The sequence below is a fragment of the Pleurodeles waltl genome, chromosome 11 (genome assembly GCF_031143425.1).
Source record: "Pleurodeles waltl isolate 20211129_DDA chromosome 11, aPleWal1.hap1.20221129, whole genome shotgun sequence".
NCBI classification, from domain to species: domain Eukaryota; kingdom Metazoa; phylum Chordata; class Amphibia; order Caudata; family Salamandridae; genus Pleurodeles; species Pleurodeles waltl.
In genome coordinates, this window is record NC_090450.1 from 127,309,741 (window position 1) to 127,336,635 (window position 26,895).

Below are 26,895 nucleotides of genomic sequence, written 5' to 3' on the forward strand. Positions count from 1 at the left end.
CTTCTTTGGGATTCTATTCATAAGGTGAGGAATCCACAGGTAGTTGTATCCATCAGAAGAACAAGTTACTTACCTTTGGTAACACTTTTTCTGGTGGTTACAGTAGCTTCCTGTGGATTCCTCACAGTTCCACCCGCCTCCCCGTTGCCTTTCTGGTCATACCAAGAGTACTCTTAAGGTTATAGATAATATGTATATTGTGTGTGTGTGTGTGTGTGTGTGTGTGTGTGTGTGTGTGTATATATATATATATATATATATATATATATATATATTTTGATTTCTAAGTATATATTTTTTTTTGTAGAAAGAATTATTTTAATATATATATTTACTTTGTTGGCACGGATTGTGCTTGTGGTGTCGGTATTAACCTGTTCGCCTCGAAGGCATGGTAAAAAATGGTGAAACTGACATCAGCACGCTGGGGAGGACTTCTCATGGCTCCGATGATGTCAGACGGCGTCACGTGCGGAGCCGTGCAATTGTGACATACTCATCGACGTGGAGAGCTAGGGACAAAATTTCTGTTGAATGCTGGCACATTGGGAGAATTGGTAAGGAAAGGAATCCACAGGTAGCTACTGTATCCACCAGAAAAAGTGTTTACCAAAGGTATGTAACTTGTTCATTTGGTGTATAGATAAGGGCCTTAATACAGTCTCTGTGTGGCCTCATCAGGTGCTACCTTACTTGCTAGAGTTAGCCAAGAAAGGTCATATCTTCACTTTACCAAAAACAAAGTGTTTTTTATCGACCAATCCAAGATTCATGCCTAAAATCCGTACAGATTTTCACATAAATAAACCTGTAATTCTGCGATCTTTCTTAATCCATCCACTTCTGAAGAAAGATCCTCACACTTGCTGGATGTCCGCAGATGCATCAGATTCTGCATTGACAAGGGACTTAAGTTCTTCAATGTAATTATTTGTCTTAGAATAGGGATGGGAGCACACTGCCTCACATCACAGCACAGTTTCCCCCTTGCATTGTGGTAAATGCAGTACAAAGTTTGAGAGTACTTGAATATTAGCTGTAGTTTTTCACCAGAGTTGGTGCAGATAGTGCTTTACATCTCTAGGCACATATGTTCCTCTGTAGAGATCAAAAAACTAATTTCATTAGGGGCAAACCGTGGTGGGATGTGAGGCATTGCGCTCCCAACCCCCTTTCTGTTTAAAATGCTCCCATGAGCCAGCAAGCTGACGAGCTGTGGAGGTGCACCTGTGTGCCTGTGAGTGGTACTGTGACATAAGAGGAATTTGGCAGCATTTATAACAACCCCAGGTTAATTTTCTTTACTCTCTACTACTTCTACTCTCTACTGATGAAGGAGTAAATCCAGAAACAGGTCTAGAGATATACAGCAATATCTGCACCAACGTTGGTGAAAAACTACAGCTAATTTTGAAGTAATCGCTAATTGTGAACTGCATTTCCCAGGATGCAAAGGGTCACACTGTACTGGGATGTGAGGCAGTGTGCTCCCAACCCCCCTTCTTATCATTTGTCTTATTCGACCATCTAGGATGAGACCAGCTCTTGTCCAAACAAGGCATCACATTTTGGCTGTCTGCCTACATCAGTTTTTATCACAACAAAGTACAGCATCTGCTGTAGGGAAGAGTGAGGGCTCGCTCCACCCGGAGTGTGGCATCAACAGCTTTACTCCATGCTGGAATTGTTTTACAGGACATTTGCTGTGCAGCCATGTGATAAAATAGGCATGCCTTCATCAGCCTTTACTGCCTCGGTGTTACTTTAATAGTCGACTCAGCAGTGGGACAAGCTGTTCTACTCCACCAATTTTAAAAAGGTGAGCCTGCTTTCCACTCTGTTCAAATTGTACCTACTGCTTACTATTCTGATTAATGCATGCTGATTATATAAAAGATCCAATGCTGGGAGATAATTAGTTACTTTCCGTTAACTCCAGTTTTCCAGCGTTGATGTCTTTCATGTATTCACCTGCTGCCCTCCCTCCCCTCTGGTCAGGGTGTCACTACTATAGTACGTACTTTTCGCATTTTTGTTATGAAATATAAGCTGTGGTGGCCTGTACGTGGACTAGGAGAGCTTAGCACGTCTACCTCATTGGCTGAAATTTGAGTTGTTTCCATTGAGTACGTGCTACTAAACATTGTGTTGTTGAGGCATTTGTCCATTTTAATACACTTTACTGCTATTACCGGTAATCAGAACTCCCACCTTGAAGAGGGAGGCCGAGTGAGCATGTGATTATATGAAAAATGCTAAACTGGAGAACTTGATTTTCACAAATCAACTAATTTCACATAAGGGCCAAAACTCTATTTTTGTTTACAAAAACTGATCTGAAATAAATTACTTTTAGCTTTCATATGGAGAGGACACATTTTTTTTAAGGCCTTAGATTTTAATTAAAAAATCGTAGTAATCTGATTGTTGTAGACTTGGCTAATTTTTGTTGAACTAATTGGGTTTACCCACAGAAAAACAATGTATTGTAAACAGTCATCCCAAGGCAGGAAAAGGGATGTTGCTCAAGAGTGCTATGGCAACCCTAGATAAGGGTAAAAAGGTAATGTGTTTGGATGTTTATTCACCTTGAGGGTGGAACATTTGTTTGTGCTTTTGCCGGTGTTGCCACTTTGTGACTTTCACTGTTCCGTGTCAAGTGAGTCAAAGTGTAAAGTAGATAAATTCAATAAAATACATTGTACTGCCGTCACAGAACACAACTTGGTAGCAAACTCTTTAAGATCAACATAATCCTTGACACAGAGTATTTATTCATTTTACTGTAAACATTCCCATCAACTTAACATAGCCTGCTAAGCATTTCCATATATCACTCTATTCCTAAAATCCCCCAATTCCTCAGCTTCTCTCCCACCCCTCTCACTCCAGGGCCTGCTCCCCGCACGTCCCTTGTCCACACAGGCCTGACTTACCACTTCAGTCTTGGACTACAGTAGTAGTGGATTTACCTTCGTATGTAATTTTCCTCAAAACAAAAAAATCACAAGGTTTTAACCTTTGGTGCGAAGTCTCTTAGTTGAGGAAGTGATGGAAAGTGAACAATCAGTGGGTTCCAAAGTTTCTCGAGGGTATCAGTACTGTTTTGGATAGCATGTGTTATTTTGTTTTTTATATTTTATTTATAAGAGCCATAACCCGCCATAAGGAGTCCATTCACTGGCTATTGATGGGGTTTTCTTATTTTTCCAGTAGGCTGCTATTGATCTTTTCTGCCCCCACCAAATGTTAAAATATAGCTATCTATGTTCTAACCTCACCAGATTGGATCACTGACCCAGGGTAATAAATTCAACAGTCTGGTTGATCATTGTACCACTCATGCTGTGAATGTGACTTAGGGTGTCATTACAACCCTGGCGGACGGTGTTAAAGGTGCGGTAATACCACAAACAGGCCGGCGGACAAAAAAAGGGAATCATGACCCTGGCGGAAACCGCCAACAAAGACAGCCACTTTAACACACCGCCCGCCACGGCGGAACAGACAAGCAGCGCGGCGGTTACCGGCAACAGACAGGCGGGAGACAATGTACCGCCCACACTATTACAACCCGCCGATCCGCCACTTTTTCCGGGGCGGATGCACCGCGGATAAAAACACGGCGGAAACAGCTTTTGCTATGGGAAAACGCTCACCTCAACACATCCCACGAGGAAGGAGGACACCATGGAGGCCGAATTAAAAATCCTACCTGCCCTTGTTTTTCTGCTCCTTTACGACCAACAGCTACGTAGGCGCAGAAGATACTGGTGAGTACTGCACCTACGACACGGGGAGGGGCGAGGCAAAAGTTAGGGGGACACCCACCAAACACCCCCACCCTCGCATATCACAACATACACACCAATGCAGTCACAAAAATCACAGTAACAACCCACAATCCCCCCGGAAGAATGCAAAGACAATGCGAAAATCGGGCAAACATTGTAATGTGCCAATATACATGTCATACAAAAATATACAGATATACATATCTCATAATCACTCTTATTTACACATACAATCCGAGAAGTAGTGCAGATATGTACACAACAATGTCCGTGCACCAACAGTCCAAAAAAGCATGGGCGAGGCCCACAATAGATACCTGACCAAAATCGGAGAGAACACTGCCGGGGCATCGGATAGAAACACTACAGGCACCTCAGGGGGAAGGGAACGGGGGGCACCTCAGCCAGATGAATGCGAAGCCAGATCCACGACGGGGCTCCATGCCCATTGATGTATCCTGGGGAGTGCAAAGCCACAGTCTCTCAAGTCACTACAGTGGGTGGTTTTCCCACTGTGCCATCCTGGGGAGTGCAAAGCCACAGTCTCTCAAGTCACTACAGTGGGTGGTTTTCCCACTGTGCCATCCTGGGGAGTGCAAAGCCACAGTCTCTCAAGTCACTACAGTGGGTGGTTTTTGCACTGTACCATCCTGGGGAGTGCAAAGCCACAGTCTCTCAAGTCACTACAGTGGGTGGTTTGCCCACTGTGCCATCCTGGGGAGTGCAAAGCCACAGTCTCTCAAGTCACTACAGTGGGTGGTTTTCCCACTGTGCCATCCTGGGGAGTGCAAAGCCACAGTCTCTCAAGTAGATGCAGGTCTCCACTGGTTCTGGAGAGGGACTGGTGCCCAGACTGGATGAGTCTCCACGTGAAAGTACCTGTCCTGTCACTGTCCCAGCTGCACATGGGATAAGGATGCCTGATGTGGCGGTCCATTAATTCCTAGACGGTGCATGCCCTCTTCAGCTGTGCTTTGACATGGCGGTCTTTGCCCTGTTCAGCGGTGCTTTGCCATGGCGGTCTTTGCCCTGTTCAGCGGTGCTTTGACATGGCGTTTCAGGACAGTTCAGCGGTGCTTTGCCATGGCGGTCTTTGCCCTGTTCAGCGGTGCTTTGACATGACGGTCTTTGCCCTGTTCAGCGGTGCTTTGACATGGCGTTTCAGGACTGTTCAGCGGTGCTTTGCCATGGCGGTCTTTGCCCTGTTCAGCGGTGCTTTGACATGGCGGTCTTTGCCCTGTTCAGCGGTGCTTTGACATGGCGTTTCAGGACTGTTCAGCGGTGCTTTGCCATGGCGGTTCTGATACGGACATTGGTGTGTGGCATGACGATCTCTACACTGGGCATTGGTGTGTGGCATGACGATCTCTACATTGCCCAGCGGGGCTGTGGCATCCTGGCCCCTCATGGGCTGTGACTCTGGCGGTTGTCTCTGGACCAGTGACGATACTTGTGCCCTCCTGGGCTGTGACTCTGGCGGTGGTCTCTGGACCATGACGATACTTTTGCGCTCCTGGGCTGTGACTCTGGCGGTGGTCTCTGGACCAGTGACGATACTTGTGCCCTCCTGGGCTGTGATTCTGGCGGTGGTATCTGGACCAGTGACCACGGTGCTGGCGGTTGTGTCTGGACCTGCCGGATATGATGGCGCACTTCTCCGCTGTGACACTCACAACAGGCTGGGCAGACTTCCTCTGGACCTTCCCCACCTTTGTTGGAGTTACAGCTGACTCACCAATCGCCTTCGATCCCATGTCACTTGTTGTCCCACCAGGAGTCTTAAGACGGTCCCATCGTCCACTCTCCATTTTCAGAGCCTTTACAGGAGGTGGGCTGCCACTGCCTTGGCTCCAGGTCCTACTGCCTGCCCTGGTGGCCGGTGCACTCCAAAACCCTGGAACACGCACCACTGGTACTGGAGGCTTTTTGGCTGAGGCGCTACGACAGGACTGATGAATTGGAGGGGGGGGGGGGTGAGGGCAAAAAGGTCAATTTGACAGAGGGACAGTTTCTGACAAACATTGGGATGGGTAGCTGGAGGGGGTCTGGGAGTGGAGGAAGAGGAGGTGGTTGTAGGAGGTGTCACTTTAGGTGTTTTGGGTGCAGGTTCAGGTACTGGAGGCTGTCGTGAGGTGGATAGATGTTGGGTCAGTGATTGCCGGCGTTTGGGTACTTTGGGAGGGGGCGTCACAGACACATTGGGAGAGGACACAGGGGACGTGTAAATGGCAGTGGAGGTGGTGAGTGCAGGTGAGCAGCTTGTGGTGCTGGGTGTCCTGGTGCGAGTCCTAGTCCTGTAGATGTGGTGCATGCAGGTGTGTGTGTAGACGAGACTGGGAGGGAGAAGAGGAGGAGGGGGACACAGTGGAGACAGTGGATGTTGCTGTGTCTGTATGTAGGTGAGGCTTGCGTGAGTGCCTGTGGTGTGTGTGGTGCCTATGTTTGCTTGAGCTACTTGTGTGTGTTGACTTGTGTGCATGCCGGTCTGTAGGTGTGCTTGGGATGGGCTGGGGTACAGGAGATTGGGTCTGGGTGGAGGAAGTTGGAGGGGGGATGCTAGACATCGGGACAATGGCTGCCATCAGTGCTGAGGCCAGAGATTGCAGGGTTCGCTGAAGGACGGCCTGACCAGAATGAATGCCCCCCAGGAATGCATTACCGTGTTGCAACTCCCTTTCTACACCCTGGATGGCATTCACAATGGTAGACTGCCCAACAGTGAGTGACCGGAGGAGGTCAATGGCCTCCTCACTGAGGGCAGCAGGGGTGACTGGGGCAGGGCCTGAGGTGCCTGGGGCGAAGATGATGCCCACCCTCCTGGGTGAGCGGGCACGGGGCGAACGCTGAGGGGCTGCTGGGAGGGCGGTGCTGGTGGGGGGGTGGCGGCTGTACCTGTAGAAGTGGGGCGCACAGGTGGTGCCGCCACCACAGGGGAGCTCCCATCGGCGGACGAGTCCGTGTTGCTGGTTGGTGATCCGGTGGCCGGCGTGAAGCTCCCCTCGCCCTCCGTCCCACTGGTGCATTCAGAGTCTGTGGTGTGGCCCTCCATGGCCATGTGGGATGCTGCTCTCTCGTGCTCCGGTGCCACTGTACCTCCGCCTGATGATGCTGATTTACAAAAGGACAGGGAGAGCAGGAAAAGGTGGGGGAGAGACAGAACAAAGAGAGTTTTAGTGCATGGCATGCCGCTACCGTTGGCGGACAAGACAGACGCAGCAGCCCCCTGCATTACGCCGTTCTCCTGACCTCTGCACATGCAATTTCTGGGACATGGCCTACATGGCAATGGTGGGAATCTGCGCACATGGATGCCACAGGGGCAACTATACCTCAACTTGGCACTCTGCTGAGGTGAGGTTGAGTGCCACATGGCCTACATATCGGAGGGGCCTTGCCTACCTAATTCGCCCTGGCCTAGGGACACCCACAGCCCACCCAGACCCCTCCACTGCACGCAAACTCCGCTGAATGAGGTTGTACTCACCCCCTTGTGTCTGCTGTGATGTCCTCAAGCGCCCATCCAACTCCGGGTAGGCCACCGCCAGGATCCGGAACATCAGGGGGGTCATGGTGCGACGGGCTCCCCTCCCACGTTGGGAGGCCATCCCCAGCTGAGCCTCCGTCGTCTTCTTGCTGCAGCGGCGAATGTCCTCCCATCTCTTACGGCAGTGGGTACCCCGTATCTGGTGGGCCCCCAGGGTCCGGACCTCCTTGGCGATGGCACACCAAATGTCCCTCTTCTGGTGGGCGCTGACCTACATGACATGCACAAGGAAAAAGGGACAGTCATTACCAACTGCACCGTCAATGTGAGTGGCCCCCTCCCTACTCTGGCCATGTGGCCCATTTATTCCCATGCATAACTGTTCTATGTACTCTGCCCCCTTCCCTCTTCCACCCAGCCCTCTCCACCCAGGCCTAGCCCATACAACGTGCTCCCAGTGTACTAACCTGTTGGTCTGGAGGCCCGTAGAGTAGCGTGTACTGGGGGAGGACCCCATCCACAAGTTTCTCCAACTCCTGTGCTGTGAAGGCAGGGGCCCTTTCCCCAGACGCAGCAGCCATCGTCGCTTCCAGACCGAGGTCACAGCAGCACTAGCAGTGTAGGTCCTCTCCTGTCGAAGGTCAGGTATCTAGTGAGTGAACACATAGAAAATGGCGGTGACATCCGCGGCGGTGACGTCCGCGGCGGTGCGCATCATCACCGCCGGCGCACCTGTTCATTGGCTCCTGGGACCCATAGGGTCCAATGTTAACCAATGCAGCATTGCGCCGCGGTCTACGACCGCCTACCGCGACGGTGTGCAACGCCAGCGCAGTTACCCCACAATCCCATTGTCCCAGTTTAGAGGTCAGGCAGCCGCCATTTCAGGGGCCCACATGGCTTCATTTACTACTGCGTCACGCATAGCTAGGCCTATACTCAACACACATACAGGAAGGCTTTTTTGTCTGGTGTAGTCTTGTGTGTAACTGTGGGTACATACCTGGAGGAATAGTGACTGGTTCTTCGCTGTTGTCCTTCTTAGGCACCATCAGCTGGGACATATGATAAGATGGCGGAATCCTCCGGTGTACCGACCGCTGGTGGACCTGTTGACAATGGAATAAAGACATATCATCGTCACCTACTGGTTTGACCGTGCCGCAATCCAGGAACTATGTACCCAGTTGGAGCCAGACCTGATGTCACCAATCCGCCATCTGACTGGAATCCCCCCTGACGTGCAGGTGCTGTCAGTGCTCCATTTCCTTGCAAGTGGGTCATTTCAGACAACAGGGCCATGGCATCAGGGATGTCCCAGCCTATATTTTCCAACGTGCTGTCCAGAGTGTTGTCTGCCCTGCTGAAACACGTAAGGAAATACATCATTTTCCCTGTTTGCCTACAGTGAAAAGTGACTTCTATGCCCTTGGACATATCCCCAACGTCATAGGTGCCATTGATGGGACCCATGTAGCTCTGGTCCCCCCGCTGGAGTGAACAGGTGTACAGAAACCGGAAGAGTTATCATTCCATAAATGTCCAGATGGTCTGTTTGGCAGACCAGTACATCTCGCAGGTAAATGCAATGTTCCCTGGCTCTGTGCATTACGCATACATCCTGCGGAATAGCAGCATCTCTGATATGATGGGTCAACTCCAGAGGCACCGTGTATGGCTATTGGGGGACTCTGGTTACCCCAACCTTTCGTGGCTATTGACCCCAGTGAGGAATCCCAGGACCAGGGCAGAGGAACGGTACAATGATGCCCATGGGTGGACTAGGAGGGTAATCGAACGCACCTTCGGCCTTCTTAAGGCCAGGTTCAGGTGCCTCCATATGACAGGTGGATCCCTATTCAACTCACCGAAGAAGGTGTGCAACATCATCATCGCCTGCTCCATGCTCCATAATTTGGCATTGCGACGCCAGGTGCCTTTTCTGCAGGAGGATGATCCAGATGACGGTGTTGTGGCAGCTGTGGAGCCTGTGGAGCCAGTGGACAGTGATGAGGATGAAGAAAACGACAACAGGGAGTCAGTCATACAGCAATATTTCCAGTGACACACAGGTGAGAACATTTTCTGGTTTAACATTACATTAACTTTCACACGTCTACCTCTATCCTGTATCTACATTTCACTCACTATTTGTTAATTGAGTTGTACCCTTCCATTTCAGTTTCACAAGTGTGGTAACCTACGTGTCAACTGCTTGCATCCTTCAAGGGCTTGTGATGTGTGACATTGGTATGTTAGCCTTACAATGGGTAACCCATTATGACACTGTAATTGATAATACAAAGTTCCAAATCATAGACTGACTCAAGATTTTTTTGGCTTTCAAGGGTGTGTATTTAAGTGCTAAAAAAAATCAAGGAAGGTTGTAAAATGGTGATGGGTGATGGTGGAGGAATGTCCATGCCAGAGTCCAGTCTATTCGTCTCACATGTGCACTGCCCATCTGGGCATTGGAAGTGGAGCTGGGGCAGTTCCAATCTGGACAGGGTGACAAAGTGGGACAGTGGGGGGACAATCAGGGTGGTCTTATTTCCTGGCGGGGGTCTTGCCATCTTGCTCTGTCCTGTTCCTGGATCTCAGGGACCGCTTGCGTGGTGGTTGTCCGTCTGCAGGGGATGGGGTGCTGGTGTGGTGGTCCTGTGGCGGGGCGTCCTGTCCACTAGCGCCGGCGGAGGTGGTGGGCAGTTCGTCGTCCTGGCTAGTGTCAGGGGCCCCTTGGAGTGCCACGGTGTCCCTCAAGGTCTTTTGAATATCCGTCAGCACCCCTACGATGGTGCCCAGGGCGGAGCTGATGGTCCTGAGCTCCTCCCTGAGCCCCAAATACAGTTCGTCCTGCAGACGCAGGGTCTCCTGCAACTTGTCCAGGACCGTGGCCATCGTCTCCTGGGAGTGGTGGTATGCTCCCATGATGGAGGATAGGGCCTCGTGGAGAGTTGGTTCCCTTGGCCTGTCCTTCCTCTGTCACACAGCAGCCCTCCCAGTTCCCCGGTGTTCCTGTGCCTCCGTCCCCTGGACCCTGTGTCCCCTACCACAGCCCCCATGTCCCTGTTGTTGTTGGGTTGGTGGGTTAGCCTGGGTGCCCTGTAGTGGTGGACACACCGCTGATTGACCTGTCCTGGGTAGGGAGGTTTGGGCCCGCTGGGTGGGTGCTGTGCTGGTGTTACCAGAGGGTGGCAGCTTGGTGTTGGGCTGTGGCTGGGCAAGGGGAACCGACTGTCCTGAGGCCCACGATGGTCCGGGCTGGTCATCAGGGTCCAGTGGGGCAGAGCTGCTGTCGTCACTGTGGGCCTCTTCTGGGGGTGGAGTGGTGTTGTCTGGACCCTCTGGTGTGGTGACGTTCCTTCGGGTTCCTGCCGGGGTATAAGCACATGATTATTGCATCTGTGTGTGTAATGGTGTGCAATGGTTGGGTGTGCGTGATCCCCAGAGCAGGCATTCCTGTGTGGGGGCTTGTGTGGTGAAGGTTGGGGAGGTGTTCTGGGTATGTGCAGTGGGCATGCTTTAGTGAGGGGTGCCCATGCTTAGTTGTGTCATGCAGGGCTTGGTGTTGGGATGGGTATCATCAGTGTCATGGATAGATTGGTGAGGATTTGGGGTGATAGGGGAGGGTGTGAGGGTGGGGGTGTGTGATAGCATGCAGGCAGGGTGGGGGGATGTGATAGTTAAGATTTGACTTACCAGTGTCCCATCCTCCACCTACTCCTCCGAGGCCCTCAGGATGCAAGATGGTCAGGACTTGCTCCTCCCATGTTGTTAGTTGTGGGGGAGGAGGTGGGGGTCCACCGCCAGTCCGCTGCACCGCGATGTTGTGCCTGGAGACCGTTGAACGCACCTTCCCCCGTTGGTCGTTCCACCTCTTCCTGATGTCCTCCCTATTTCTTGGGTGCTGTCCCACGGCGTTGACCCTGTCCACTATTCTGCGCCATAGCTCCATCTTCCTGGCTATTGATGTGTGCTGTACCTGTGAGCCAAATAGCTGTGGCTCTACCTGTACGATTTCCTCCACCATGACCCTGAGCTCCTCCTTGGAGAAGCGGGGGTGTCTTTGGCGTGACATGGGGTGTTATGTGTGGGGTGGTGTATGTGTTGAGGAGTGTGGTGAGTGTAGTGGTATGTGGTGTTTTGTGCGTGGATGTTGTGTGGGTGGATGTTGTGTGGGTGATGGTGTTGTGTGCCTCTGTGTGATGGGGTAGTCAATAGCTGTGCTGTCTCTCTGGCCTTCTCTCAGGCCTTCTCTCAGAATTGTTGGTTGTAGGGGTTTGTGTGTGATGTGGGTGTGTATTTTATATTGTGTTGGGTGTGTGGGAGTGGTGTGTGTATGTGTATCAGGTGTGTGTATTTGGAATTGTCCAATGTGGCGGTGTTTTGTATATGTGTGTGTATTTTGAGCGCGGCGCTGTGTACAGCCAATGGAATACCGCGGTTGAAAGACCGCTGCGTGGATTCGTGGGTCGTAATAGCATGGGCGTGTTTCTGTTGGCGTGGAGGTGGAGGATTTGTTTCCGCCAGTTTATCGCTGACCTTTGGTGTGGCGGTGTTGTGTGGGTGTCTGAATTTCAGCGAATTCCGTGTTGTGTGTGGCGGTCTACCGCAGCCGCGGCGGTGTATTGGCGGTCTTCTGCACGGCGGTAAGCGCCTTATACCGCCAATGTTGTAATGACCCTTAGTGTTTCATTCCTAGTCACCTGAATGAACGCACATTCCGACTCGACTATATATGTAACATCGAACCAGTTCCCTCACCACACCTCTGGCACTGACTCAAAGCTTTCAGATATATTTGCTATAATCTTTGGGTTGCGAGGTACTATCTCATCATAACTTTGCATTCAGTTCCCTCTGTTACAGGCTTCTGAAATATTTAGATAGTGTTTTCCAGCTCGAATTTGCCCCAGGAATCTCTTTGCCTAATTCTCGTTCCAGTTGTACTTGGTATTTCCACTTTATGCGGAATCTAACATTCAGCGGTGTAAATTTTCTAAGTAACACCCTTGGTTATTTAAATATAAACAGGTATTTTCCAGGGCGGTGAGTTGTGGCTTTTACTCTATTTGCACGCTGCATAACCCAGTGCCTAATTTGGGCATATTAAAATCCGTCTTGCTCCGGGACCTTGAAGGTTTTCTTACATTCCATAAAGATTTTAATGTTCTTTTGTGAACATATCCTGGAGTGTGAGTCTTTCTTCAAATTTCCATTTCTTGGAACTGTTCCCCTCCATCGCTGGTGAGAAATACGTGCCTAGGATGTGTTAGGTGATTGAAGCCTTAATTGCTACTTTAGCCCGTATATCAAGAAGGATTATTGTTATCTTGAATATGTACAAATTCTGGAGTTGGATTCTTTATGTAGCGTGGGGTTTCCCACAGTCATGTCCAGCAAAGGCTCTCCCCATAGTGAGTCACTATTTTTCTGATACTCTTACCATTCAACAAGAATTCACAGGCAAGGTGCTTATATTCTACTTGTTCTCAATTAAAACATTCTCAAGAAAATTAAAAACTCAGTTCTTTAAAACTACTGTTTACAGATTAGACATGGCACTGGCAAGAACCAGAAAGCGGTGTCACATACGAATGATCTGAAAAGAGTGGTCTGTTGCTCTGTTGCTGTTCACTGTGGCTCCCCGAATATTAGCTGTGGTGATGAAGAACAGTAAATTGTGTTGATGAGCTGTGTGAGATAGGCAACTGAGAAATTGTGCATCTCTCTTTGGATGATCTTACTACATTGTTATCTTTCCCATGATCCCATTCTGATTTGTACCAACTGCCTTTTCCATTTGTCCCTAATTATTGTTTAGAGAATTTTGAATTATTATGATGTAATTACAGGTTTGAGTTCCTTCATGAATGTCAACCTTCACTAATTTTAGTTTCTCCTTTTGTGGTTTCTTAGCATCTTCATAATACAGTGGTCCATTGCTTTTGAGCCTAGGTTTGCGCTATACAAATACCAAGTACATTGGTACACATAAAATCCTTGTAGAAGCTTACTTTTGTATTTCGGTAAAATGACACATTGCCCTCTTTCTGGGCAATACACTGTAAATGCACTGTACATCCATGAGACTGTCAATGTTAGTAAACATTTTCGTGATATGCTGCATTCTAAAATGCATACCATTTCTCACTATTTCTTAACAGTTGGTGAAGATGGTCAAATAAAAATCTGGTCTAAAAGCGGGATGCTGAGATCAACATTAGCACAACAAGGTATGTTTTACATCATTAAACCTCTCACTGAATGTTGTATTTAGACAAGCAGAAAGGAATGTAGCAAAACACAACCACAGAAAAGAGAACAGGGGCCAAGTCAGGTAGTCAAAGCATAGGTGGAGACAACTTATTGCAACTGTTATGTGCTGATGCTTTTTATTCAATGGAACAATCTAGCAAATTTGTGAGAGGTTAGTGGTTGATGTTGTGAATATTCATAGCTTCCCGGCCTTATTATAAATACCTCCATATGTAAATTGGAAAGTAGTTAACTGAGTAATGGTCAACAAAGTTCAGCACTATGTAATTGGATAATGGTGGTCTCATCATGCGATGCAGCCTGTAGTGAACTGTGTATGTATTGTTTTGAAGTGAGCTTCCGTTTGCACCTTGCTTTCCAATCTAGGGTGGCTCTGTGTAGCAGCTGTGCATCCATGAAATACCAGCCTACAGAAAGACAAATCATACTTGTAGGTATTACTAGGTATTGTGAAAGAATCAGATGTGGTTTTATAACTATTTCTAAAAATATTAACCTATGATTCTGATGCAAAGAATGTGTATCTGGATAAGGTAACAGTCTTCTCTAGACACAGACACGCAGGTGATTACGTCAACCTGTTAGTAAACCAATCAGCTCAGTCTGTTTCGGTGATGGCAGCCTGACATGATCTAGACAGTAATATCTTCAACTTGGAGGCTCAAGGCAAGACAATCTGTCATGCTGAAAGGCAAACTTGGTGACAAGCAAGTGCTATCTAGCCAGATATAGCTTCCAAGTGTGGCACAAGGTAGACATGTTTTGAGATCTCTTATAAAATGAGCAAAGTTGTTGTGTGTCAACCAAGTGCCTCCTCCAAAGCTCTCAAGTTTTTTTATCTTTCTAAGTAACAATATGATGTCCAAGGCCAGATAGACATTTTACCTTAACTGAGCCACTGTATTTTGTATTCTTCCAGGAAGAATCACTGCAATGGATAGGCACAGCTCACATCTTCTTTTATTATAGGCTGTTTCTTACCCTACTAAGATGACACACATCATTCCTTGTAAATAATATGTTTCTCGTTGAGCAGAAAGTCTCTTTTAGTGAAGCCCTGACAGAGAAACTTTAAGACTTTCCATTATAAGGAGTGTTCTCAATTGCAATATTCACTTCCCTCATGACCCTCGACATTTTCTTATAAACCTTTCTTATAAATGCAAGACTTTTCTGTCTGTGGACAGAAGTATTGTGAAGGGTTTCGTTTGACAGTGTTTTTCTATGCAATTTCAGCAAGACAAAATTAAGTTTCAGTCTCATTCTTTACCGTAAGATAATTGTTCATACCCATCTCTGAAAGAACTGAAGAAGCTATCTCGAGCCATGGTCATTAGGATTTTGCAGTGACTTTCTTAAGCAGACATATACTTTCACACAGCCATGAGTCTAACTGATTTACAGTAGTAGACAACTGCTACATGTACAGAACAAATATCTTTGGATTAATTTCAAACATCTCACCTTCAATATAAAATCAAATTACTGAATTGATTAATTCTAAATGCCCTATTTTTTAGGAATATTACTTTTTTTTCAACCTCGAAATTCTTAATAAGTCACCTTGATTGACCTGTCTTGATCTCTGGTGACTGAAATTGTCCATTGAGTGTTTGTTTCTGCAGTGTTGTGATGTAATTGATGCTGTAGCTATTGCTCTTTATGAAAAGATGATTAGTGGCATCGAACTGTGGATAGAAAGTAGAGGATGTGTTATGAAGTGTTAATGTTGATGTAGGTTTGTGTTGTAATTTGAGAGGTGAGTTCTAGGAAAGTGAGGTGCTCCATTGCTTTTATGGTTTTATTAGAGGAATCAACGTGGATTGAAGTTCCCAGGAATAGTAGTGACGGTAGAGATAGTAACACTGGAGAAAACATCTGAGAATTTGTTAGTCAAGTCTTTGCAGGGGAGCCGGTTGATTAAATGAACTATGAAAGACTGAGTGTGGGAATTGAGATTACAATGATAAACAATACATCCAAGTAGTTGTTGGTTATGAAGTCCAATAGGTCTTTTCACTGTCAGAATACGGAGCCGAGATTAATGAGCATGAATTTGTTGATGGAGAGGTTGTGATGGGTTATGTAGCAATATGTATTTTATGTGTGTGTCCGAATTTGTTTGCAGTTGAAAATAAGGTGGTTGCATTTTTAGTTTGTGATTCCAGGATGGGCATGAAATGCAGTGGTTGGGAGGTAATGATTTTCTTAGGCTTTAAAATGCAGGGATTCAATCTCTTGGACATGTTGGGCACAAACATTAGTCGCATTTGATAAATCCACCCTTAGCAAAGAAGCGCTGGTGAGGAAACTTTGGAAGTCGTGATCACGGGGGGAGTTAAAGAAAGCACATGTAAACATGTTCATCAAGCAGCGACTTTAACAATTGAATATGATCTCAAGAGAGCATTTTACTAAACACATCAAAGAATTGTGCTGAGATCAGAGTCCCGGTTTGGGATATTTATTTTGTGGGTTGTTGCAAGCCTTTAGATAGAAGGTATTGCCATTGTCCGGGCCATATGTTAGATCTTTCCATCCAGTACTTGGAATGATATTTTTGGTACAGTTATATTATGTTCTGCTGTAGCCATCCTCCACTTCAGTTTCAAAAGTGCTTTATTAAGTTGATCTAGTTCTGCTTGGAAAGGGGCGGCTCAAGGGGTCAGCAAGAAAAGTTCATCATCCATTTTGGTGTACAATGTAAAGAAGAGAAGGTCTGTCTTCTCAACAAGCCCATAGACATCACTGAGTAAAATGTAGGTAAATAATCGGAAGATTTTGTATTCTACTAGACTGTATATTTTGACTCTTCCTTTGTTAGTTCAAAGAGTACCCTTTCTGCTGCCCTTTTGTCCCACTGGTTTGGATTGGTTTGTGCCCCTACCTATCTTTTCATTTAGGAATTGTTCCTGTGTCGTCAACTCTTCTTAGTGCCTAAATCCATGGTGGCACCTATACACCCTCTTAGCGCAGCTATAGGCCTCTGTCAGTCACTTCCCCTAACCTTGCTCTTCAAATAGCAGTCCCAATGCAGCATGTGCTGGTTCAGGCTACTGTGTCCCCATGTTCAGAATATCTGCCTCTGAAGAGCTTATAAGATGCAGGGGCTGTCTGTTTAATCATACAGAACCAAGGGCAATATTAAATATATACAACAACAGTTCTTAGTGGAATCAGAGGGTTTTATAATCATTGAATGTATTAAATAGAAACAATCGATTACATCATTGTGAAATGGCTTGAAATGCAGACAATCAATAAATGCAACCTTGCAGTTAATAATACTGTTTTTCAATTACTGCAAAAGAGACAAGAGCTTTAGCATCAGCCAAAGAGGACAACATTTAATTTGTCATAATACTGCTCAGTGCACAATATGTAATTTATCACAATAGCTCTCAGTGCTCCAGTTATCACACAGCACAGAGAATAAGGATGTGTATAACAAAATAGAAGCTATGAGCAACAAGGTTAATTATTATTGTACAGGATATCAGTATCAACACATTAATTAGCTTTATCAAGATAATCCAATTGCGCCAATATCGAGGATGTTTCAACCTATAGTTAGTAAGGGGTCATCATCAGGACTCAAGACTTTAGAGCAGAAGCAAAAATAGGGACCAGCTGTCACAATGATCAAAAAGGCAGACATTTATGATAATTCAGGAAGAACTGTGTCATAAACATAACCTTGACAGAAGAGAGAATTATTTTAATAAATTGCAAGCAGCATCTCCGACAGAATCAGGAGAACACTTAGAACGCAGTGGTGCTAAACGTGGTAAGAAAAAGAAAGCCGCAGCTGAGGTCAGTGTGCTCTTCGTGGCCTTTGAGTCTGAGATTACCATTTCTGAGCACACTTTGGAGGAGATTGTTGGTCAGACCATCCCTTTCTGTTCAGCCCTATGCAGCCTCCTACAATGCCAAGCCCCCAAGCACTGGTCTGCCTTAGATACTAGGCTGGTATTTAATTTGTGCTTTAAGACCTAAGTTGTATTAGAAGATAATGTAGATGGCTTGAACGTGTCTTGGAGGGTCTCTAGATAGGAATGTGGTCAGTAAACAAACTGGACAGGAGGTGGTGTTTGTCACTTTGCACCAAACTAGGAAGGAAAGCCGAGTGCTCAAAATAGTTCCTTTCTTAGTTGCCTCCTGATCTCATTGGAGATGCATGCCGGGGAGTAAAGACAGTGAATTAATTTAGGAGATGATGATAAGCATTGGGAAAGGCAGGTTATGTACCAGCCTCATTAGCAGAAGCAGGAAGTTAATGGATAGGAGCTGGCTGAAAGGAGAGCTATAAGTAGGGCCACTGGGCAACAAGTATTGATCAGTGTAAGGAATGTACTGATATACAGCAATCTCATGGTAATTGATCGAAGGTCATTTAGATTGATGGTAGTACATTGATCTTAGCAATAGCCATACTGCAAAGATATTGCTTTATTGTTTTCAGAGAATGTTGTGTTCAGTGTAAAGGAGGACCCAGACTGACAATACAGTGATATCTAGCAGGCTGGGTCCATATTCACACTGAAATAGGAACAACTTCAGTGGACCCAATTGCGCCAACTGACGTTTTTCACTTAACTGACAGGGATGGAGACTTGCGCAGAGGCTCATACTGTTAATGGATATGGGGCTGCAACAAACATAGTGTAGAATTGGAGTGAAAAACCAGAGTGGCAAGAACAAATCGGAATATAGGATAGAAAATGGTCAGCAGCAAATGCAGAGCCTAGAAAAGAATTAGAGGTAGAGTCTTAGCATTGGAACTACACTAGCTGTAGCTCAAAGACCACTAGAGATGGTGAGAAGTCATGAAGTAAGTCAAGACAATCACTTATGACTAGGGCTACAGAAATCATGAACAGCAGTTCGGAGATCAGGAGCAGAATGTACCCAAATGACACTGGGGCAGCAATTGTCATGTTGATATTGGGAACTTGAATAGGAACTGAAGGGGAGCAGGTTGTGCACCTGGTGGCCAACAAAAATACTAACTCATACTCAAATATGTACCTGATAGGCATGGGACAACTAATGCCTTGCTAGTAGATGGAAGATAGCCCTGGCATTCAGAAAAGGTTTATAGGAAAAGGAAACAGACCAAAGGAAGATAAGAGGGAACTGCCAACATAGCAGATATGTGGGTATAGGAACTCTAAGATTGGGCTCAAAATATACTAGGATTTGCCAAATATCTCTGTCAGCTCTCGGCCTCAGTGAAGGTATACAAATATAGAATGCAACAGTAATTAAAATTAACACTATAGAATGGATTCTGGAATGGGTCTAATTTCAAATAGGATTAGAAAAACTTGTTGGTGAACAATAAAGCTTGGCACAGGCTTGAAACTAGTTTTCATGTAGCAGCCTGAATTTCAAAACATGTCTGGCCGACATAATGGCTTACAGAAAATCCATCTTCTGTGACAAAGTGATGCTTTACTGAAGGGCTCGAAAGATTGTCTCACAAGAGTCCCTTTGAAGGTTTTGCATAGCTAGTTCTGCAAAATGTTTTTTGTACTGAAGGGAATGTGCGATAAAGGCCTTACATGAGTTCTTTAACTACTCTAGTCAGGAGGAGAGGGGGAGAATTTGGCATGCTCAGAAAGCCAGAGACTGCCTTAGGTGGACTCAGAGGGGTGTTTCAGGCTTGATTCGTCAGGTGACGAACATATGGCAAGATTTCATGAAGAAGTGTTATAAGAGGGTCAATGTTCCTTGCAGCAGACCATCGGCAAAAGTCTTTTCATAGCAGAATGAAAACTTTGATAGTAGAACAAACGTTTACAAAGAACCAGCTTGGATTTTGATACATACTTTCACCAAGCATTACTGCTTGGATAACCAGTCACAGACTGACTGGCGGTTGAACAGGTGTTGAACAGCCTGTTCTGCAAAGGTCATTTTAATTTCTGCCTTTCCTTTTGTAGGCATGCTGATAAACTACTTGGTTCTCAACTCAATTATGTGACACTTTGAAAAATCAAATACTGATAAAGAAATATTTAGATGCCTGGAATTATATAGTTCTTCAACATTGGTGTCTTTGATAAATTCACTTGTCCCCATAATCCTCTGATTAAAGGGGAGTTTTATCCGATTGCTCTCTCACCCCTGATTGGCCAAAGTTGGGGCCATAAAATGAGTTGTATGGGCTACTTGTAGCCAAGGTAGGTTTTCAGTTTCTTTCTAATTCTAGATACTATATTGTATACTGCAGTGTTAACACTGACTACCAAAGATCCTCAGCCTGACGATGGAAAATTCAAGCATCTGAATCTAGGAAAGATATCTTTGCTGAAGAACTGTAGTTACAGGTAAGTAACTTTTTCTTAACTGCCTTGCCTGCCTCATGTAATCAAAAAATGTAATAGATTAAAAAAAATACATATATACTTACATAGAGAGTCTTTAAGTCACTTTTGGTGAAGCGGGTGATCACAAGGCTATTATACTGTGACCAAGAGGCTATTAACCTGTCATACTTCAGGTTGGAGTATGTGGACTCAGTGGAGGAATACAAAGAATATAATCCTCCAACTCGTAAGCCGCAGGAACTGCTTTCACCTAACCATCTGAATGAAGAATTGAAGACATTAGTGGGGTCCATCGGTCCCACAAATGTTTCAAGTAGCATTGCCAATGCTAAATAGCCTGCAGAATATGATCAAGGACATTTCGGAGACTCGCTCCAACTTCAAAAGCAGGCTCGCGGTCGGAGAGGGTACTCACATCTCAGCCACCAATATTACTACCAATTTTGGTGGATCCAAAGCCATTACATATACCTAAAAAGACAAACACAGAGACGACAACATTACCTAAGGGAGACTACTCTCCCATAAGAGTGAACAGTGGCATGGATGTAGATTTATCCAGTTCAGATGATGCCCGTAAGAGAAATGCAGCACTGCTATTAGAAGAATTGCTAGAAGAAAAGGTGAAGGTAAACACAATTATAAAGGAGGGGGAACATGCATCTGCTACCCTAATAAACAGCACATAGATATGCATGGCTGAAAAGTACATAATTACGTCCAGAAGTAGTGTCCACTGGTAATGGACATACCCTTAAATGGGTCTAAGATTTTTGAGGAAAAAGAATTATGATCTACCTCTTACAAAAAACAAAACAGACATGATGAAAGCCAGATCATTGGGGGTGTTGTGAAATAAATAACATTAAAAAGGATACAGGTGCCAAATTGTATAATCAATGATTTATTCTTTTGACCATTTTGGAGACAAGGGTCAAACTGGCAGGAAGCAAAATAGCAAAGACACCAGCAGTCCCAATCAGATATGAGGGATCAATGAGAAAGAGGAAATAAATCCCAGAAACTGAATTTAAAGGGGGGATTGGGGTGGTGAGGTTGGGGGGGGGTGAATTTCCAAAAGAGATTAGCTCCTTGTATAATCTGCTAATTCAGGAAGAATAGTGGTAATCTAAGTAAATTGGCAGCATATTACTTCGGACAAATGGGTTTTGGACATTGTTCATTATGGTAATACCCTGGAATTCATGGAAAGCCCACCAAGGGAAGAAAAACACAAATATCTACAACAGCTAGCATTGGAGATATTCAAATTTGTTAGCAAGAAAGCCATAGAAGAAGTGCCACCAAAAGGGAAAAAAAAATCAAAGTTTCTGCTGAAGTCTTCCCCATACTAAAGAGATCAAGGAATGGGTGACCAGTCCTGGACCTAAGGAATCTAAATAAATTCCTGAAGAGACAGGTTTCTTATGGTTTCATTATAAGACATTCTACCGTTCCTAAAGAATTGGGAATATCTAAAATCTGTTCTGCTGTTAAAATAACACCATCCATGAATCGCTTTAATGGTGAATAAAGAAGGAGAATATCTTCAAAAGCCAACCACTGAATCTCATGAAGCCCCAGCTATTCCTATGTACAGATGCATCACTAACAGGGTGGGGTTCACATTTGAAAATAGGAATTCAAATGGACTGTGGACAAAAGGAGAATGCCAGTTGCACACAAGAATCTCAGAACTCAGAGCAGTGAAGTTGGCATTAAATGTTTTGCTGCCTATAGTTCAAGTCGCACAAATCCTGGTGACTACAGAAAACGCAACAATCATGTTTTATAAATGAAAACAAGGAGGAACCAGTTCACTTCTACTATATCACACAGCCCCAAAATTGTGGACATAAACAATTGACCACAATGTGGAACTGTCTGCGGAACATGTCGTCATAGGAGTGGCAAACAATGCAGCAGATTTTATAAGTAGACAATCCTCGGAGTCCAAAAGTGGGAAATAGATGACAGCTAATTACACCTAGTCTCTCAGAGACAGGACTTCTCATTGGAACATGTTTGCTACAGAGCTAAATTACAAATGCAGATATTTTTAACGCATATGGCCTTGTATGGCTCAAAGGGGCATGCATTTACAGTAAATTGGACAAGAAAGTTAGTTTATGCTTTTTCTTCAACTGTTCCAATTCCCAAAGTTATCTGCAAGGATAATAGAGAACTGTGCAGCGATACATATAATTCTGGCATAGTCACCTACCTTAACACCGGAATGTGCAGTTATATAACATGCCAATACAGACACAAGTCCAGTTCAATTTTGATCATGGTCTGCTTTTATGAACCAAAAGAAAGACACCTCACCACCATTCACAATTGGTCAGGTTAACAGCAGCATAGCTCTTCAAGATGTAAAGTTTGGACATTTGCCAATCCCCTAGCGCTGGAAACATGTATTGAAAGTAGCAAGCGTGCCTTTAACGATAAGACATACAACCTGAAGTGGAACCATTTCCTGCATTGGGTGACAAAGGAAAAACTGAATCCACTAGAGATATCACCTCATCAATTTTTGCCATCTCTTACGTTTAAGAGAAAGAGAACTGGCAATTGCTTTAATTAAAGTTCATCAGGCCACAATATCACGGTTTGTTAGGGAACCTGAAATATTATTTTCACAGAGAATAATAAAATAATTTACAAAGGGTTTATTCAGAATGTTTCCGCCTGCTCCGAAGCTGGCTCCAGAATCAGAGCTAAATATAGCAGCCTTGATGCACCAGCCTTTTCAGTCAGTTCATAAGACATCAATCCAACACATTTCATGGAAGACAGCTTTCCTCTTACCATCAGGTTTGCTAGGAGAGCAGGTGCATTACAAGCACGTAGACAACCTTTTTAACATTTTGAAAAAGATAAAGTAAATTTAACAATCAATCCAAGGTGTATACCTAACGTTCTTTCTTCATTTCATATGAAACAAAGGACAGTCTTGCCATCGTTTTTGCAAATTCAGCCTCAGCAGTGGAGAGATCATTGCATTGGTTGTATGTAACCAAATATCTTAAATTCTTTTAAAGTATTTCAAAAGACTTCCGGAAATCATATCAGTCATTTGTTTCCATTATCTCCGTAAACAAGAGCAATTCAATAGCCAAGCAGACTCTGGCAAGATGCCTTGTGTCTTGTATCACATCCTTGTGTCTTGTATCACATCCTCTCATACATCAGGTTAAAGCACATTCTGCTAGGGCAACGACATCAACCCTTTATGCTGAGTTTTCTTTAAAAGACATTTATAAAGCAACAACATGGAAGACCACAGATGCTTTTACTGACCATTACTGCACTGATGTAGATACCAACAGGGATGCACCTGTAGGAAGGGTATTGCTCAGAAACCTATTTACATAAAGGTGAGCTTCATGGTCTCCAACCACTTTGAAGGATACTGCTGTGATTGTAATACAAACATGTGAGCCCATGAAAGATGCAGTGCTGTAGAAGATAAAAAGTGACTTACCTGTAACTCCAGTTCCAGGGGCGCCTACTCTTATGCTGCGGAATAATTCAGGCATGTAAATAGATGGAAGATGCCAATCCTGTAGAACCAGAGTTACAAGTTAGTAACTTTTTTCCATCACTATCGTAACCAAGAATCTGAAATTACCACAATGTTTAGTATCCCTTTCATAATATTTTCACTTCTAAGGAAATTACTCTACAACTCCCAAAGTTGCACCAGTCTTCCATTCAATTTATAAAAATCAACTTCTCATAAGAGACCATATTAAATGTCTTCAAACCACACCTTATATGATGGAATTATAGGTGTTTGCAATGACACAAAATTCCCTCCTTTGCTGCAGCTGTTGATAACCATCTCCTTGCATGTAAGGGCATTGTAAGAAGATTTTTTTTTGTGCAGATTTATATACCACAAACTCAACCCGAAGATACTGGAGTAAATCCTAATATTTTCATAAATTTGCACAGTCCAATAAAATGTGACCTATGTCACACTCCGGCACTTTCATCTCAATCATTGTCAACTCTGACTCATTTTTGCCTTTTGCGATTTAGCTGGGGACTTTAAACAGTGAAGAAAATTAAAATCATATGCGGGCATTAAAAAAAGTGTAATCCTCAAACCAGCTTGCGAAGAACAGAAAAGGGGCCTGATTTATATCTCAGCAAAGGGGAATAGTCTGTTACAAATGCGATGGATATCCCATTTGCCGTATCAATCAATCAATCAAAAACATTTTTAGAGCGCGCTACTCACCCGTGAGGGTCTCAAGGCGCTGGGGGGAGGGGAAATCAGGGGGGCGGCAGGGAGGGTCACTGATCGAACAACCATGTCTTGAGGTTCTTTCTGAAGACCAGGAGGTCTTTGGTTTTGCAAAGGTCGGTGGGGAGGGAGTTCCAGGTTTTGGGGGCGAGGTAGGAGAAAGACCTGCCTCCTGTGGTGGTGCGTTGGATGCGGGGGACTGTGGCGAGGGCGAGGTCAGCTGATCAGAGGTTGCGTGTGGGAGTGTGGAAGTTAACTCTTTCATTGAGGTAGGTTGGGCCGGTGTTGTGGAGGTATGTGTGTGCCTGGATGAGGATCTTGAATGTGATTCTCTTGTCTATGGGGAGCCAGTGAAGGGATTTGAGGTGTGGTGAGATTCGTTTGTGGCGGGGGAGGCCAAGGACGAGGCGTGCAGCTTTGTTCTGGATTCTCTGGAGTTTGAGTTTGAGTGTGGTGCCGGCGTAGAGGGCGTTACCGTAGTCCAGTCTGCTGCTGATGAGTGAGTGGGTGACTGTCTTTCTGGTTTCTGGGGGAATCCATTTGTAGGGGGGTTTTTTTAGAGTGCGGAGTGTGTGGAAGCAGGAGGAGGCTAGAGCATTGATTTACTGTGTCATGGAGAGGGAGGGGTCAAGGATGATGCCGAGGTTGCATGCGTGGTTTGCGGGGTGGGTGCGGGGCCTAGGGTGGTGGGCCACCAGGAGTCGTCCCATGTGGTTTTGTTGGGGCCGAAGAGGATGATCTTGGTTTTGTTTGAGTTGAGCTTGAGGTGGTTAGTGGTCATCCAGTTGGCGGTGTCGAGGAGAGCGGCGTGTAGGTTGGTTTTGGCGGTGGTGGGGTTGCGGGTGAGGGAGAGGATCTGTTAGGGGTCATCTGCATAGGAGAGGATAGTGATTCCGTGTGCTCGGAGGATGTTGGCTAGGGGGATCATGTAGATGTTGAAGAGTGTGGGGCTGAGGGAGGATCCTTGGCGGACTCCGCAGGTGATCTTGGTAGTGTTGGAGTGGAAAGGCGGACTCTCTGGGTCCGGTCGGTGAGGAAGGAGGTGAGCCAGTCTAAGGCTTTGTGGTGAATTCCTATGTTGTGGAGGTGTGTGCGGAGTGTGTGGTGGCAGACGGTGTCAAAGGCTGTGGAGAGGTCTAGGAGGATGAGTGCGACGGTCTCGCCTTTGTCGACTTTGGTCCTGATGTCGTCAGTGCATGCGATGAGGGCGGTTTCCGTGCTGTGGTTTTTGCGGAACCCGGATTGTGAGGGGTCAAGAGTGTTGTTTGCTTCGAGTAAGTGGGATAGGTGGGTGTTGGCTAATTTCTCTGCAGCCTTGGCGGGGAAAGGGAGGAGGGAGATGGGGCGGTAGTTGGAGAGGATCTCCGGGTCGGCTCTGTTTTTTTTTAGGAGAGCAGTGATTTCCGCGTGCTTCCAGGGGTCTGGGTAGGTGGCGGAGTCGAAAGAGGAGTTGATTATGTTGTAGAGTATGGGGGCGATGGTTGGGCTAGCTTTGTTGTAGATGCGGTGTGGGCAGGGGTCGGAGGGGGAACCGGAGTGGATGCAGTTCATGTTTTTTTTCGGTTTCTTCGTGTGTGGTGGGGGTCCATGTGGAGAGTGTGGTGGGGGGGTCATGATTGGGAGTTGGGTTGGGTGAGTGAGGGGTGTGTGTGGTGGGTGTGTGTGTTATGAAGCTGTTGTGGATGTCCAGGAATTTGTGGAGGAAGTGGTTGGAAAGGGCATCACATAGGGGTTGTGTGTGTGTGTGGGGTCTATGTTGCTGGCTTTGGGTTTGGCGAGTTCATTGATGATGGTGAAGAGTTCTTTGCTGTTTTGAGAGTTGTTGTCAAGGCGTGTCTTGTAGTGATCTCTTTTTGGCGGTGCGTATGAGTTGGTGATGGGTGCGAATGGTGGTTTTGAGGGTGGAGAAGTTGGTTGTGGAAGGTTCTAGTCGCCATATCTTCTCAGCTTTGCAGCATTTGCGCTTGGATTCTTGGAGTTCAGGGGTGAACCAAGGGGCATTCTTGATGTTGCGGGTGGCGATGTGTTTTCTGAGGGGGGCTAGTGTGTCTGCGCAGGTAGTGATCCATTTGGAGAGGTTGTATGCTCCTGTGTTGGGGTCGTTGGCGTGGGGGGGTTATGGGCCAGTTGGGAGTTTAGTCGTTCTGTGGGGATCTTGTCCCACATGCGGTAGGGGGGTTTGGTGAAGGGGAAGTGGACGCAGTGGTGGTCAGTCCAGAGGAGATCGATGGTGTGGGTGTAGGCTATGTGTTGGCTTGCGGTGAAAATTGCGTCGAGCGTGTGTCCTGCTGAGTGGGTGGGTGCGGTGACCAGTTGTTTGAGTCCGAGGTTGGTGAGGTTGTCTGAGGGAGGTAGTGTTGTGGTCTTGTGGGTTTTCTAAGTGAAAGTTGAAATCACTGAGGATGATGTAGTCTGTGGAGGTGAGGGCGTGCAAGCTGATGCTGTCGGCGATGGAGTCGCAGAAGGTGGGGCGTGGTCCGGGTGGTCTGTAGATTAGTGTACCTCTGAGGGTGGAGTTGTTGTTAATGTGGATGAGGAAGTGCATGTGTTCAGTGTTGTCGATAGTGTCTTGGGAGCTGGTGGTGTCTCTGTGTAGGATGACAATGCCACCGCCTGGCCTGTTGAGGTGGTCTTTGTGTTGGAGTTTGTATCCCTTGGGGGTGGCTTTGTCTGGTTCTGAGGAGGGGTTGGTCCAGGTTTCCGTGAGGAAGGCGATGTCAGGTGAGTGTGATGTGATGAGGTCCCAGAGTT

General features: G+C 46.0%; 1 protein-coding gene across 3 annotated transcripts in view; it reads left to right on the forward strand.

The window, feature by feature from the left end:
- Window positions 1-26,895, forward strand: part of IFT80 (intraflagellar transport 80) — a 543,739-nt gene that overhangs the window by 81,862 nt on the left and 434,982 nt on the right. For all 3 annotated transcript variants that reach the window (XM_069213254.1, XM_069213255.1, XM_069213256.1), the window contains exon 5: window positions 13,446-13,514. In XM_069213254.1, coding sequence (XP_069069355.1) covers window positions 13,446-13,514 — 69 coding nt within the window. The remainder of the gene's footprint in view (window positions 1-13,445; window positions 13,515-26,895) is intronic.